Consider the following 14,859-nt stretch of genomic DNA (forward strand, 5'->3'; position numbering starts at 1 on the left):
CAGAAAAGCCCCGGGTTATCTACACAAGGTGTCACGCCTGTGGCGGCCAGGCCGTAGCGAAAACACAGCAGTATCTACACGGTAGACCACAGACCGCCGGGAAATGGAGACAATGATATGTCCTTCCGGGGTTACGTCACGCCCTGGCAGCTCCACCCAAGACACGTCTTTTACGGATCGAAAAAAGAATACGGCGATTTTGGCCCAGTACATCGCAGCGCTTTGACATGTCCAAATGCTGGTCAGATATCATGCCATTTCTGCAACACCAATCAGCATACCTGAAGAATCATTTCGAAAACTGAGAATCACATGAGTATAAACGGCTACCTAAGAACACTGCTCAGTGCTCACAGGTATAGCTTATAAACGATGTCCATAATAATCACCCACTGCACATTTCCCGCTGATCTGTAAACGGCGAAGACTGTCTTATAGCCGTCCACTGTCGGTATCGGGGGTCAAAACTGGCTGTGGATCCGCGGTTTCCGGTCTGTCGCAGCCAGGGAGGAAGCCACTATCGCGGAGCCGGTGGTGGCATCAGTCGAATGTCAGTTCCACGGGACAGAGCTAGGGACCAGAGCGGGAACATACACTGCAGCAAGGAGCTGGCAGGAGGTCCACGTGAAAGTATCGGACCGGGATAGCGGACCGGACTAAGGAAGACAGTGAGACGGTGAAGCCTGAAGAAGTCGAAGACATCTCAGCTTCAGTGATCATTAGGAGGACATTAGGTGTGTGACATTCAGGACATTCAGTGATCATTAGGTGATGCCACACGTGTCGGTCACAGTTGTGGCTGTAGCGACATTAGCTTTCTGGCTAAACCTGGAGTCGGCCGAGTCAGGTATGTGATATTTTGAGTAATAAGAAACGGGTCAAACTGGAATAGTAGGTATGCGAATATTAGGTATTCGACAAAGCTCATCTAATTTACTTTGCGATCGATATACTGGGATTTGATAAAGAAGTAAATTAAGATGTATAATTATAAATAACGATGTAAATTATAAACTAATCATTACAAATAGAATATATTCAAGTGTGTAGGAATAGGCATATTTGATTTGTAATAATTGGTTTATTATTTGCATCATTATCAAATCTGTCATGGAATATCGACAAGTACTGGGATTTTTTTTTCAAGCAACATGGGAAAATAGTGGAAAAATCTAGTGCCGCCAACGTACAAGTGCAAGCCCATCTAGACAATGTAATTGCCTGTGTATTATTTTCAGCAAAACAAGGATGCCAATCACCAGGCGCCAAATTCTTGTCCAGAGTGTTTTTCGCCACAGACAAGACCGGGACAGTGTTTAACGATGCAAACACAACCCAGGCCAGGTAAGTATTACAAGAATGCTACAAAATAATAATATAAGTGTATTTAAGCTGTGGGATAAAAGGGAAATGCTGGAAAGAAGGAACATATAACAAACATTACGTTTCAAGCAGAGTAGGTATATATGTAGAAAATCGTTTCAAGAGTCGTTTTAAAGTCATTTTTCCCAGGAAATTAGCTATGTATAGTTACTTTTCGGATGATTCTCTGGGATAATAATATCTAACTCACAAGTCCATATATTTCGGATGATGTTGCTCACCCTTGGTCACTGGACAAAATAAAAACAATTACCCAAACAATTAGGTAATTGTTTAAGCTCATAGTGACATATATGGCAAAAGTCAATTATTCAAAATAATTTATATTAGGACCAAAACGCGTTTCGATAATATCGTCATCAGGTGGTCCATTTAGGACCAACTGATGACGATATTATCGAAACGCGTTTTGGTCCTAATATAAATTATTTTGAATAATTGACTTTTGCCAATTAGGTAATTGACAAAAACAATTAGGTAATTGTTTTTATTTTGTCCAGTGACCAAGGGTGAGCAACATCATCCGAAATATATGGACTTGTGAGTTAGCCACCATGATATTATTATCCCAGAGAATCATCCGAAAAGTAACTAAACATAGTTTCAAGAGTCGCTTGACATATAATGAAAACATGCATGAAAGTGACAAGAAAACAGTAGGAATCGCTGAAGTTGACGGTTTATGCGGCACATGTCTATGCGTCATTCAAATGTTCACACTTTACCTAAACAATCGCAATTCCGAGGTCAGATTACCTACCACTAGAAAACGGGATTTGTTTGTGGTTAATTTGTTTATTTACTTGCTCTTTCTCATAAACCTTTTTGGAATAATTCCGATGTAGAATTTCTTGCTACATTTGCATAGAAAGCAAATAGCTACAAAATAATAATATAAGTGTCTCACTAGCCATCTGTATTCCGGTGACGGTGACGCCAACTTTATGCCGCAGCGGTGTGCACCCCGAGGGCACTGAGGTCAGATACCTGTGCTTTATGCCGCAGCGGTGTGTACCCCGAGGGCACTGAGGTCAGATACCTGTGCGACCCTGGCTACGTTCTTGTCGGCAAGTCGGCGCGGGTGTGCCGGGAGGGCCGATGGACGGAAACAGCACCCCACTGCTGTGAGTACAACGAGAAAATCTATCGAACTCAAGAGCCATGGGTGAATGGGAAGCGGGGTATTAACAAATATGCCTGCTTAATAACTGGTATTCGAAACAAAAGGTAATGATAAACATTAAGCTGCATCTTTACGCTAGGTATTTGCTGCTGCTGGAGATGCTGTTGCTGGATGAACTTGAGGCCAGTTTCTGTCCGCACGACCTTCAGCTGGGATTCGTGAAACAGCGAGGCACCAGCGAAGCATCCATATTGGCCCTCGAGACCATTCAGTGGTGCCGACAACGAGATCTGCCAGTTTACGCGGCAAACTTGGACGCCAGGAAGTGCTTTGATAAGATCTGGCATGACGGGCTATTCCACCGTCTGGCGCAACACCTTCGTCCGAACTCATGGCTGCTCATGCTTGCCTGGTACCGCCGACTTCAGGCTCACATTGCCTTTGACGGTGCCATATCCGACTCATTCAGGATCCGCCGGGGCACCAGGCAAGGTGCTATTCTCTCGCCTATCCTAGCCAACGCCTACCTACACCCGCTCGTAGCCGCCTTGGACGTAAGCGATCTCGGTGCTGACCTATATGGTCACCACGTGCCAGCTGTCTGCTATGCCGATGATCTGCTACTCCTGTCCACCAATGCCAGAAACCTCAGCACTCTACTAGATGTGGTTGATGACTTTGCGAAGACCTGGAGGCTGGAGTTCGTCCACCCGGAGCCCGTCCGCACCAAAAGCCACTGCATGGTCTTCGGCGCCGAGCTTCTATCCGAAGTGCCAAGATGGAGCCTGTCGGGCCAGCAGCTCTCCACCCGCCAGCAGTCCGAGCACCTCGGTGTCGTACTGGATGGGAGTTTATCTGCGGCGCCACACGTCCAGCACCGCGCGTCTCGAGCTCGTGCCAGCCTGTACGGTCTCGCGCCTGCTGGTATGCTGACGTCCGGCCTCTGCCCAGCCGACAAGTGCTTCTTGTGGAAGACTATCATTCAACCGGCGCTCACATATGGCTGCGTGGCCGCCCCGCTCAATGCAAGGGACATGACGATCCTCTGTTCCGCTCAAGCGACTTCCATCAAGGTGGTTCTTGGCCTGCCTCGCTCCGCCCACCATTCGGCGCTTCTCGCTGCTGCCGGCATCCAACCAGCACATGAACTGCTGCGGGCAGCGTGTTTCCGCACTTTGAAAGATGCGATGCGCTCAGAGCACCGGCTGCAGCAGGCGCTGCTGTCAGGAATCACCAAGCTGGCTATGTGCCCGACTGAGCTAGTGGGCTCATTACTGATACAGCTTCATGAGATGTGTGACTGCAACCTTTCTGCACTCCTCGGGGTGGCAGCAGGGCGGCCGTGCAGCGACCGTATCTACCCCCAACGGGCTCCCGATGGCCTAGCTGACTCGCTTGCCTTCCTGATGAGTCGCCGGGACCAAGTATCTCGCCGCCTGCTCCGGCTATTGACATGCCCGGAGCGGGAGTGAGTGTCGCCTGCGACATCAATGTGTGGCCCCTGCTCACCCACTGTCATGCTTTGTGTGATGTTTTGTGTGTGCCTTTTTTTTCTTACTTTCTTGCCAACTTTGGTGCCTAATAAACTATGATGATGATGATGATGATTTCCCTCCATTGCTAAGGTTAAGCGGCACCTGACCAATGCAACTCTGTAACAAGATAATTCCCTTTTTTGCTTTAGATCTGAATGTGGCCGAGCGTTCAAGTCTGTCGGTAAAACACACCAGCCTGGCCGATGGAGACAAAACAACGGATCAGTTCCTGAGGAATCTGTTTCAAAAAGAAGGCGGCTCCCTGCACATTAACCTTTACTTTTCGACCAAGGTTGTACAAGTCATTTTTATCGCTGATGAGGCTATTACAGGTAAAGTACCTAAGTAACTGAAATAAATATGCTTGTATGGAATTTATTAATTAGGTATGCTGTGTAATATATTTGTCAGCAAGCAATACTAATGTTGTGCGGATGTTCCTATTTCCATTTAGCCTATCACCAATGCAATCTCATTTCCAGGAAGCAATATGACAATATATCTAATGAAGAATGGCGCAATGGTCATTGGAACTACCGCGGAACTTCGTAAGTACGAAAAGCTCATGTTTTCTTTCAAAAATTGATGTTTCAAAAGCTAAGTACAATAAATGTTTGATTTGTTAGAATCGCAATTGCAATGGCAATAGAGGTTCCCCTTTATTAACACGAGAGCGGCTACTGACATGCAGTTTCCAGTTCAATTTGCCATTACTTTGTAGTTATTTAGGTACATCTATCTTATCGAAAAAATGGTTGATTACGGAGCGAGCGAAGCGAGCGTAGTCTTTCCTTAGATTAACGGAAATTTCTGAGTATGAGCGGCCGGCCGGCCGGCCGGCCGGCCGTGGTCACGCTTTTGCGAGGCTTATATCTCAGCAACCACTTGACCGATTTACATGCGGTAATTTTTGAAGGGTAGCTTCATTCCTTCTACCAAGTATTGGACTATTGCCGATGCATGTGGGTGACCCCTTATGCACGTGCCACGTGCAAAACGAAGAGGTGTCACTTTTGTAATTGTTGCAATATCTCGGTAACTACTTGGCCGATTGCGCTGAAAGTTGGCATGTAGGTAGGCACCCACTAGGCAATGCATATCCATGTGCCAGAATTGGGGCGCTGCTGCACGTGCGCACGTGCAGGGGTCGATTCCAGATCTCGAGAACGGCTGGACCGATGGCGCTCAAATTTGGCACATGGTTAGGGACCGGTTAGTAGGGTGCCGTGCAAAACTCAGTTGGGACCCATTTTGCACGTGCGCACGTGCAGGGTGCCGCTTCCAGATCTCGAGAACGGCTGGGCCGATTGTGCTCAAATTTGGCACATCGCTAGAGACCGGTTAGTAGGGTGCCGTGCACAAGTCAGCTGGAGGTACCTCGTCGAAATTTCGCACGTGCAAGGCTCACCCTCTCGCTCGCTCCGTTAGTCGCCCCAAAAGGCGTTATACTGGTATTATCATGCTTTTATAACATCATACTTAGCCCATTAGCCGCCAACTACATGTAGTGACCGCGACTCCTACGCGCAAAAATAAAACATCATCCTTTTGTTAGGACCCTCAAGACGTCAGTCTGGTGACGGCCATCCACCGGAGTACATAGCGTTTGAAGACATCGAAGGCAAATCTCCTGAGGCGGATGCCCTCCAAATATCGCTGCCCAAATGGACGAGCTACACAGGGCAGAAGATATACGAAATACAGATTGTCGCCGCCACCACAGGCAAGTATCAAAAGTCATCACTCTTGGCATGTATTATTGTACTACGGAGTACGGACCTCTGCCTTCTTAGTTTTTAACTAAACGCATTTAAACTCCGAATATTGTGGCAATGGTAGGTATAGGTACATGATAGAACCACATGCCTTTTTAACCACGCTAATTAAAACGGGCAGTCATTAAGTTAAGCAGCTTGCAATTAAGATAGCCTAAAATAGGAATTAAAGGGACTATCCCACCTTCTAAAATGTTGTTAAAACCAGTTAAATTGTGCCCGACTTTATAGATTGGATGACCAGGAATACGGTTCTGGCATTTATTTTTCATTACACATCTTAGGCTTCCCATATTCCAAACACAAACTTTCAAATATGTGACGTCACAGCCCAAAATTACCTCCTTCCCCAGGCCACATTACTGTCATAAAGCTGATTCTTTTTACTCTGTAGGCACCACAACAAAGTTCAGACCAAGTTTTAAGCGATTTTTCAACGAACAACCCCATTTAAATCAGAATGACTAAACGAGGTGACGTCACACTAACGGTCGCTCCATGTTGAAGATAGGGCCTTGTACAAGGCCCATTTTCAAATGAAGGGAACGAATTTCTTCAACACCAAGAGGCCGCGGGGGTTGCAACCTAGATAGATAGTGGTTTCTGAACCTCGCCGCAAACTTGGCTATCTCAACTCAAACCCCATGTTAAAGGTGGGATAGTCCCTTTAATAGGATTGGATAGCGAAATTCGATTCAAACGGACACCAAAATGTATAAAATAGCACATTAATGAATGTACACTTATTAAGTCATCACGAAATTGACTCCGGTATACCACGAGACGTCGGACGTAACACCGTGCCATCACCTCCCCTCAGACCTGTCCTGGCGCCAGTGTCTTGATGAGGTGGGCAGCTCAGTGACTCCTATGCAGAGAAACACCTGGGCCGTCGACGGCCGATGCTACCATCTGATAACACAGCCGGATAAACGGCTCCACGCCGAGAAAGGCTGTCAGCGCCTGGGCACCGAAGGGACGCTTTATGAGCCAGTCGCTGGGCTAGATCTGGCCTTAGACATGCTGAACGTGGAGGGGGTGTTCCGACTACAAACGCGGTCCAAGACACACGTCTGGGTGCAAGGAATGGAGGAGCAAGACAGCGAAGGTGAGAGACTTCGAAATTCTCTATCCTAAAGTTCTGCTCCCTACATTTTTTTTTTTTTAAATAAATTTAGCTCGAATGTTTGAATGGACGGATTGACAGAGCCGGAGCCCACGCTAAGCAGAGCTTGTTGCGTAGGGGAGAGTGGGGCACATTCGTGCAAAAAATGGATAAACCCATATATCTGTTCTTTGGTTAGTGCAATGGCAAAACTGTTGATTGTAGTATGGAAAGGAACTATTGCAGATAGTTTTCCTCTTTAAAAGTTATCCTATAAAATTATTGCTTCCATTAGAAAAATGACTTTTATTAACTCTGAACATTTGCACGAAACTGCCCCACCTATGGGGCACATTCGTTCAAGAGATGGGGCACTTCCGTTCACCCGGCAAAATTCGAGAAATTACCGGGTATTACCAGAAATTTACCAAAGGAAATTGGCAGGGGGTCATTTCACTTGATTCCTTTCGACAAGAATGCATTGCACAACAAATGTAGAAAGAATGGGCTGGCCAACAAGAATGTGCCAACTGCCGGCAGCCGTGACCTCGCCAAGTTCGCGTGAATTGCTCGTCACGACGTCGCAAGCAGTCGAGACTGAGTCAGGCGAGCGTCATTAGAGAAACCTACTACAGATAAAGTCATAAATCGCAAAAACTAAAAAAAAAAATATGCACGAATGTGCCCCCAGGCAGTGCGTACACGAACCTGCCCCACAACGTTATTAGTAATATATTTCAAAATTTCTTTTTGAAAAAATGACACTTTTTCAACAAACAAGTTTGCAGCAGTTCCGTGAATAGAGTGAGCTTCTTCACCCCCAATTTTGAAAAGCTGAACCACATTTCCGAGTCAGGATCACGAAAATGGATGATATGAGAAAAGTTTGGAAAGCTCACGAATATTACAAATTTGCGTTTTTATCAAGCATGACAGCAGGTACAGTGTTGTCTTCTACGGTGAACGAAGGGCGGCAATGATAGACATATTTCCATAATTTACCTTGAGCTCGTGCAGTCACTCGTGTTCCCATAAACTGCTGAAAACGAATGTGCCCCATGCACGAATGTGCCCCACCCCACTCTCCCCTAAACACCGACCCCTACCGTCCGATCGCGCAATTCCGGGTAACGGGAGAATTTAGATGCCAAAGTTAACGTGCCCTTCAAAGCCGGACACGGCCTGTCCCACTCAACTGACTTTAACTGGCTGCGGCTGCTCCCACCAACCGCAGACCATCCCCGTCAGGAGTCTCAAATATCGAGCGCCGGAGCGTCTCGAACCCGGGCTCTCACTATCGGGAGTCCATTGCTCTACCAACTGAGCTACGGGACAGGCTACATATTCTCTCATGTAACCAATAACTGCGACTAGCGCTCCTCATCCGGGTTCGCGAAAAGATAGTCATCAATGAAACAATGACAAAGATCATGCAATGCTCGGATAATACCCATCCAGAATATAACGACCTCTTCACCGTCTAAAAAATATAATCTGGAATTGTGACGTCGGCACATATTTACAGACCCGGCCGCGTCCGGTGATACTAAGGGTCCCCGGTGCCGACTGCTATCGCCGAAGGACCGAAACTTCACCTACGGCGACTGTGATGAACGGCACCCGTATATCTGCCAAAGAGGTGAGACTAGAGGCTAGAGCTGAGCATACATCTGCGAGAGACGCGAGTCGGTTGAACGAAGTGGCCACATCTGCCATGGTGAGGCGTCGAAAAGTCAGACACCTCACCCAGCCCAAGATCTTCTGTTAGATTTTTTTGCACAGGTAGATAACCGTCAATTTGGCACTCTCCCAATGATAGCCTCGACGCATATCACAATTGCGCCTGCTCATCTTCAGCTGACAGCTATGTAATGTTGGCTGAAGTCATCGCTGAGCGATTTGGATGGATAGGTATGCTGTGCCGGAAAGCACCATGTAATGCGGCACAGTGCAGCCTCCAGGCGTTTCGTCAGGGAAGCGATACACCATTTTGAAACAGGAAGTCGGGTTTTATCAGCTCCGACTCAATCATAAGCGTAGGAACCATGGGTGCAAGGGTGCAGCTGCACCCACAATATTTCTCCAGTGGGTGCAGACAATGTATTCTGCACCCACAATAATCTGAACCAAAAACCCTTTTTTCATCAACACTACTTCCCATGCAGCACGGCAAATTCAGGATATGTTGCCTACTATCCGTCTTTCGAAGCATTTGCTACTGTGATAGTCTTCAAAACTTACATTTGTGCTGGAAAAAGGGAAATGGAGCATGTGATTGAACACATACCAAACCGATGACCCACTGTCCAAATTTTTAGCCCGATATCTTCGAAAATGGCTAAGTTGGCCGCTTTTACTTTTTGCGGTAGTCAATATTGACAATATTAGCCCTCGCATGTGTGTGCAGCGTTTTCCAGCTTAACCCATATATGCATGAATTAATTTTTTGTCGAGTATTTGTATGAAACTTTCTAGCATTGTTAAACAACATGTTACTAAGCTGCTGACATCAACTGTTTCGTTTTTACATTTAGTGCTTGCCTGATATGCTCGTTCAAAGTGACGTACAAAAATGTACGTCTATGCCAGGTGTCAACAAGACAATTGTGACGTCTGCCGCCGCCGTCCTAAAATAATACATCCGATATCCCTAATACAATGCTAACGTCTTTCGTACTTCAGAAGCGATGTATGAGGGATGGGTTGGGGTGGGGATGGGGTTGTGGAGGGGGTAGGGTGACGTCATGTCATCGTTAACCTGGGCGAGGGGAATAACTTGTGTTGTATGGTCAAATATGATGTATGATATGTTGTGTTGCATTAGAGACCCTTGGAAATGGTAGTTACAATTCATACGTTGAATTAGGAAATAGATGTAGATCATGTATGATGAAAATAAGGAAATTTGCACGCAGCTGACCACGCAGACTGACCTCGTCCACGCAGCTGACGCGTCGGTCGTCGTAATGGCACCACCTGTCCCGTCCCACACTGTACACGTCAGACACTGTCCCGAGCGCGTGGCCCCGCTGTAATGACTAAAGACGGCCATCAGCCGGACGTAAAGTCGCCGGCATGGTCAACGGAGCAGAGCGACTGGTCGCCCTCGACTTAGAACTCAGAGCCTGTCCAGGGGCGTCGGCCGGCTCTTCCTTCCCCAGTGACGGCATGATGGCCTCTTGGAGCTCGTGATCCTCGACTACGTCCATCCAGCGGATAACAGCCGCACTGCAGCCGTTGTTGGCAGTCGTAAATGCTTCGATGGTCTGATTGGACTTCTTCTTGAAGGCGTTGATGTCGGTGAACTTGTTCGCATTCAGAAGGCGATTCCCTCACATGGTACCCGTGCCATGGAACTGGCGCTTCTGGATCTCTGCTGCAAAACCGATCATCAGGGTCAAGCTTGGTGCTGCTTTGGAAGTGACATACCTACATCCATAATCATCCCGAACCGGTTGAGCCGATGGGTGCGACCAGTTACGGGCTCAGTTACGTCTTTACGGCTCAGTTACGTCAGTTACGGCTCAGACCAGTTACGTCAGGCGGGCTGGGTCAGCATTCTCTTCGTCGCTAGACTCTTCGTTTGTGTCGACGCGAACTTCCGGCGGCTCTAGGACGACGACCGTGACATCGGCGACTCGACTTCGCTCCTCGATGCCATCCAGAACAGGGCTGCGGAGTCGGAGTCGGAGTCGAAGTCGGTCGGAGTCGACAATTCTGACCGGAGTCGGAGTCGGAGTCGATTTTGGAAACCGGAGACGGAGTCGGAGTCAGAATCACCGACAAACCCATCGACTCCGCTGACCTGGCAGGGCTGCTGAGTCGGGAGTCGGAGTTGGAGTCGGTCGGAGTCGATAGTTCTACCCGGAGTCGGAGTCGGAGTCGGAGTCGGAGTCACTGAAAATCCATCGACTCCCGCAGCCCTGATCCAGAACATCGTTCAGGCTCACATTTGCCATCAAACCAAAGCATAAACGGGTTTGATGTTTGGAAAACAAAATGTAACGGATATGCATAGACGTACATTATTGTACGTGCGTTTTTGTGAAACGTACTATTTTTGGATTCGCTTGGTAAGCAAAATTAGCATTATAATGACACCACTCATGAAGTTAGGGTCATGCTTGAGCAGATTGCTGGCAACGAAAGCTAATCCGGGAAAAGCACTTAACTAAAATTAAGAACACTTGGCTCACCCTGGGTCGAGCGTCTGAGCGGGTGAAAATCTTCCCGTTGCGGCATCAACAAACCGAATGTCTTAAACTCAACACTGAATGCATTGGAACCGTGTTTTTTGGTATTCACCTGACGGCTAACAATGTAAATGATTTAGAACGACCGCGTTTGATGGCTCATTAGCTCTATTTCTATAAAGATGGCACACATTGGCCAACTCAAATTGACGTACATTTATGTACGTCTATGCATATATGGGTTAATGTGTAGGGGGATGGGGGGGGGCGGTTGGACCCCCCGCCGTTCGGCCCCTGATCAAGCTAGAGCTTCGCGGAAAAAACGAGGGTGTTGCCCGTGACGAGAGGAAGCCGATGATACCCAATTTTAAGGTCCTAGGTCATTGGTTGACCTTCCAGGTCAGGTCAATATTCCAAAAGTCGGGAAAATCGGGACCTGCTAGAACTGCGTAAAGTGAAGCTGTTATCGGGTTTTTCGGGATGCTGATCACGAATATCTGATGTTAGTTTTGATCACAGATGATTTTTTCATGCATTTAGGCCAGATCGGGTCAGGTCAGGTCAACCATTAGGCGTCCTACCGGCTATCCATAGTAGGTGTCAACTACCACTGACGGCGTCGTAGCATGTTACGAAGGCACTAAAACTACTTCGTAAACGTTCAAATGGATGCTAAATTCGAAATCAGCCCGATAAACTACCCTTGAAACATGTAAAACTCGAAAAAGTGAACCGAGGTCATCAAAGGTCAATAACCTGACCTGACCTTCAGGTGACCTTCACACCCACCGTGATGCATGGAAAGAACATCATTTCACATGTTTGGACGTCTACAATCACAAAAAGACTGGAAACGCGCGGATAATGTGAGCTGACATACACCAAATCGCGATTCCGGCCAAACATGGTCTCACGAATCAGGTCACAGGTCAAAGGTCTTTTGGGTCAGAGTCATGAAATTTTCAGAGTAGGTGTAAAACTGATCATTGATCAACTCGAGGGTACTAAAAGTTTTGTCGCGATTGGCCGCTTTTTGCGCGAGTTGTTTGCGAACAACCATGGGGGGGTTCATCCGACCCCCCTACACATGCGAAGGTCAATGCCCAAATGCACTTATCGGTCGGTACCTTTTCGACATGGTACGAGTACACCCTCAAAGCTCGTAACGAGCCTTCGCTCGGGTGTCGCTCCCTATTCCCCCCCGCTTCACCGGCCATGGCTGGATTTCTGCACCCATGCACCCACAATGTTCCAGCCGCTCCTACGCCCATGGACTCAATGCACTATCACCGACCTTCGGTGATACAAAAGAGGTAATCTCTTCCATAAGATCACCTTCCTACAATTTTAACAAATGTTCCACCCCTCTCGACAGCGCCGCGGCTGTGCGGCCGATTTCCCCGACAGGCCGGTCTCCACTACACACCTCCGGAGGTTACCGGCGCCTTCCTGAGGGACCACACAGTCAACGTGACCTGCGCTGACACCAACCGGACCGGTCAGATCCACTGTTTGGCTCCCGACTGGACCAAACCCAACTTCTGTCGAAGGACGGTGACCGGCAGCGCCCGGCCGCCCACGCAGAAACGTAACGATACGGGGGGGGAGGGGGCGAGGGAGGCATCTGTCGCATAGTTCGACCAGTCAGCCTTTACCTTCCTAATTAGAGTTGGAAATGTGCATGTTGTTGTACAATCTTGCCAAGAGGGCAATTACCCATCCAATCATGTTGGTTTAAAGCTTATGGAGATTCCAAGAGTTCCCTGAGCCATGCCACAACTGAAAAAGCTACACACCAGGCAACGTACCGGAAACGTATAGCGGATAAATTAGTAAATAACTTATAACGTATAAAATGGCAAATAAATTGTAGGTACCTATATCTGACACCGCCTTGTGAGGTATATCGGCACGGTACCAACAGCCCCGGCCTCCCGTTACAGCGCCTGGGGGCCACCTGAGCGCCATCCTGGGCGGTGCTGTCGGGGGCGTCATCGTGTTAGCGCTGACGGCACTCGGCGTCATCCGAGGCAGGAACGGCCACCGCCAGCGCCGCCGGCACAAACAGTTTGTGCCGCCCGTGGACGACAGCTCGGAGTTCCTCGGACTCAACCCGAACCCCATCTACGGCGGGTCCCAGCACGAGGACGAGCATCTGTATAGGTGAGCTCGCCGGGGAGAGGGGTGGTGCTGAGGTATGTACTTTACTGATGGCGTCCAGAATAGGTATCGAACTGTCTGTGATGTTGCAGACCTACCTTGTGGTCTAGAAGTAGAAATGAATGCCATGTCTTTGGGAAGAGATGTTAGATGCTTACCATAGGAGCATAAAACCTTTGAGACCTCAGCTACGATTTATTATCTATCTTACTCTTTTTTCCACAGCGAAGTCAGCAACCCAGACGCCATATACGAGGAATGCTCGTACACGGCCCCCGTCAAACAGCCGTCTCCGGAGCCACCCCCTCCCCCTCCGCTGCCGACCAGCCGACCCAGCGTGGGGTCACTCCCCGACGCCGCCGACGCGCCGTCCACCGACGACATCGACTACGAGGTGTTCCCCATGGAAACAGCGCCCGCTCCCACTGGAGGTGTCCTGACGACCGGCCGAAGCACGACGGCCGCCGGAACATCAGCGCCACCTGCACAGGAGGATCCCGACTACGAGCCTTTCCCCATAGATCCTCAGATGCCCTCAGGGGAATCGAGCAGCGCTACTGGCCTATCTATTTCAGATCCACCCCGGTCGTTCCCAGCCGTGCCCGAGATCTCCCGTCCTCCGACATTGGAATACGCCGTCCCTCTGGTAGGTGGCAAACAGCCGGACGGCCGACAGCTGAACCACAGCTTCAATACCCTGCCGATAGGTGTCGCGCCGGTCGCAGATGAGGCCGAGTACGCTCAGCCTTACCGAGCTTCGCGGGCGGACACTGCACGGAGAAGCATCCCAGACGTGGCTTTGAACGCGATGGGCATGAGCCGGACCGAGAGCGGTTGACTCTACCACAGTCTGTGGGCCCGCCGTGGGCTTCAAAACTGAGATGACAAGACTGGTCGCTGCATGAGCTGCAAGACCGCTGCACAGGTGCGTGATCTACCGGCTGTCCTTATGATCTACAAGACTGATCATGAGTCTTCATGCTTTCCCGCATATCTCGAAAGCGATGCCTCAAACCGTTATTTTGAGTGAAAACAGGGATTCGAGCAGGTTGTTTGGTTGTACTCTTGTTACGCCAGAAGTGCGGATGGGATCGTGAGATAAATCGTTTGACTGCATACTAAGGACAAAGTGAAGGACATGTCCTAACGTGGAACACAATATGCTATACGTTATGCATCGGCCACATTGCTTGTGCATGTCCCTACAGAATGACGCATATGATGTGGAAATGTGCAGATGTAATGCAAAATGTGGATGATTGTTGGCTATGAAATGCTGGGCGGGCTTCGCTCTGTTCATCAGAGCCACAGCCACGCCACACCCGCACAGTCGGGTCCACATCATTCAGTATTGATGATATTGTCACTGTCGAAAATATGCCGTAAGTGAGCATTTGCATTTTTATTTTAATAGTGTTGTTACGTGAACCAGATAATATATTATCTAAGGGCGTAAAAGGCATCGCATATTAAATTGAGAATCGATCACTTAACCGAGAGAAAATAGCTACGAATAAGTTTAAACAGTCGAGACATTCTTCGGATGGTCGGAAAAAGATATGTATGTGATGGAAACAGGAAACAT

The 14,859-nt window shown here is 48.5% G+C and overlaps 1 protein-coding gene across 1 annotated transcript; it reads left to right on the plus strand.

Moving 5' to 3' along the window:
• The first annotated feature begins 503 nt into the window (after nt 1-503).
• On the plus strand, nt 504-14,732 carry LOC122368928. The gene is made up of 11 exons (XM_043343253.1): nt 504-847; nt 1,239-1,344; nt 2,389-2,507; nt 4,191-4,373; nt 4,524-4,589; nt 5,597-5,764; nt 6,637-6,924; nt 8,447-8,560; nt 12,490-12,702; nt 13,058-13,277; nt 13,500-14,732. Exons 1-11 carry the CDS (start codon nt 772-774, stop codon nt 14,110-14,112), a joined length of 2,166 nt encoding a protein of 721 aa, XP_043199188.1. The 5' UTR covers nt 504-771; the 3' UTR covers nt 14,113-14,732.
• The last annotated feature ends 127 nt before the right edge of the window (nt 14,733-14,859 follow it).

Source organism: Amphibalanus amphitrite, unplaced genomic scaffold (assembly GCF_019059575.1).
Source record: "Amphibalanus amphitrite isolate SeventyFive unplaced genomic scaffold, NRLGWU_Aamphi_draft 000990F_arrow, whole genome shotgun sequence".
NCBI lineage: Eukaryota > Metazoa > Arthropoda > Thecostraca > Balanomorpha > Balanidae > Amphibalanus > Amphibalanus amphitrite.

Bases quoted from the DNA above. Each gene is read 5' to 3' on its own strand.
- LOC122368928 (XM_043343253.1), top strand. From the start codon at position 772: ATGCCACACGTGTCGGTCACAGTTGTGGCTGTAGCGACATTAGCTTTC. The intron at 2,508-4,190 runs GTGAGTACAACG...TTTTTGCTTTAG, and splicing joins GGAAACAGCACCCCACTGCT to ATCTGAATGTGGCCGAGCGT. The intron at 13,278-13,499 runs GTGAGCTCGCCG...TTTTTTCCACAG, and splicing joins GAGGACGAGCATCTGTATAG to CGAAGTCAGCAACCCAGACG.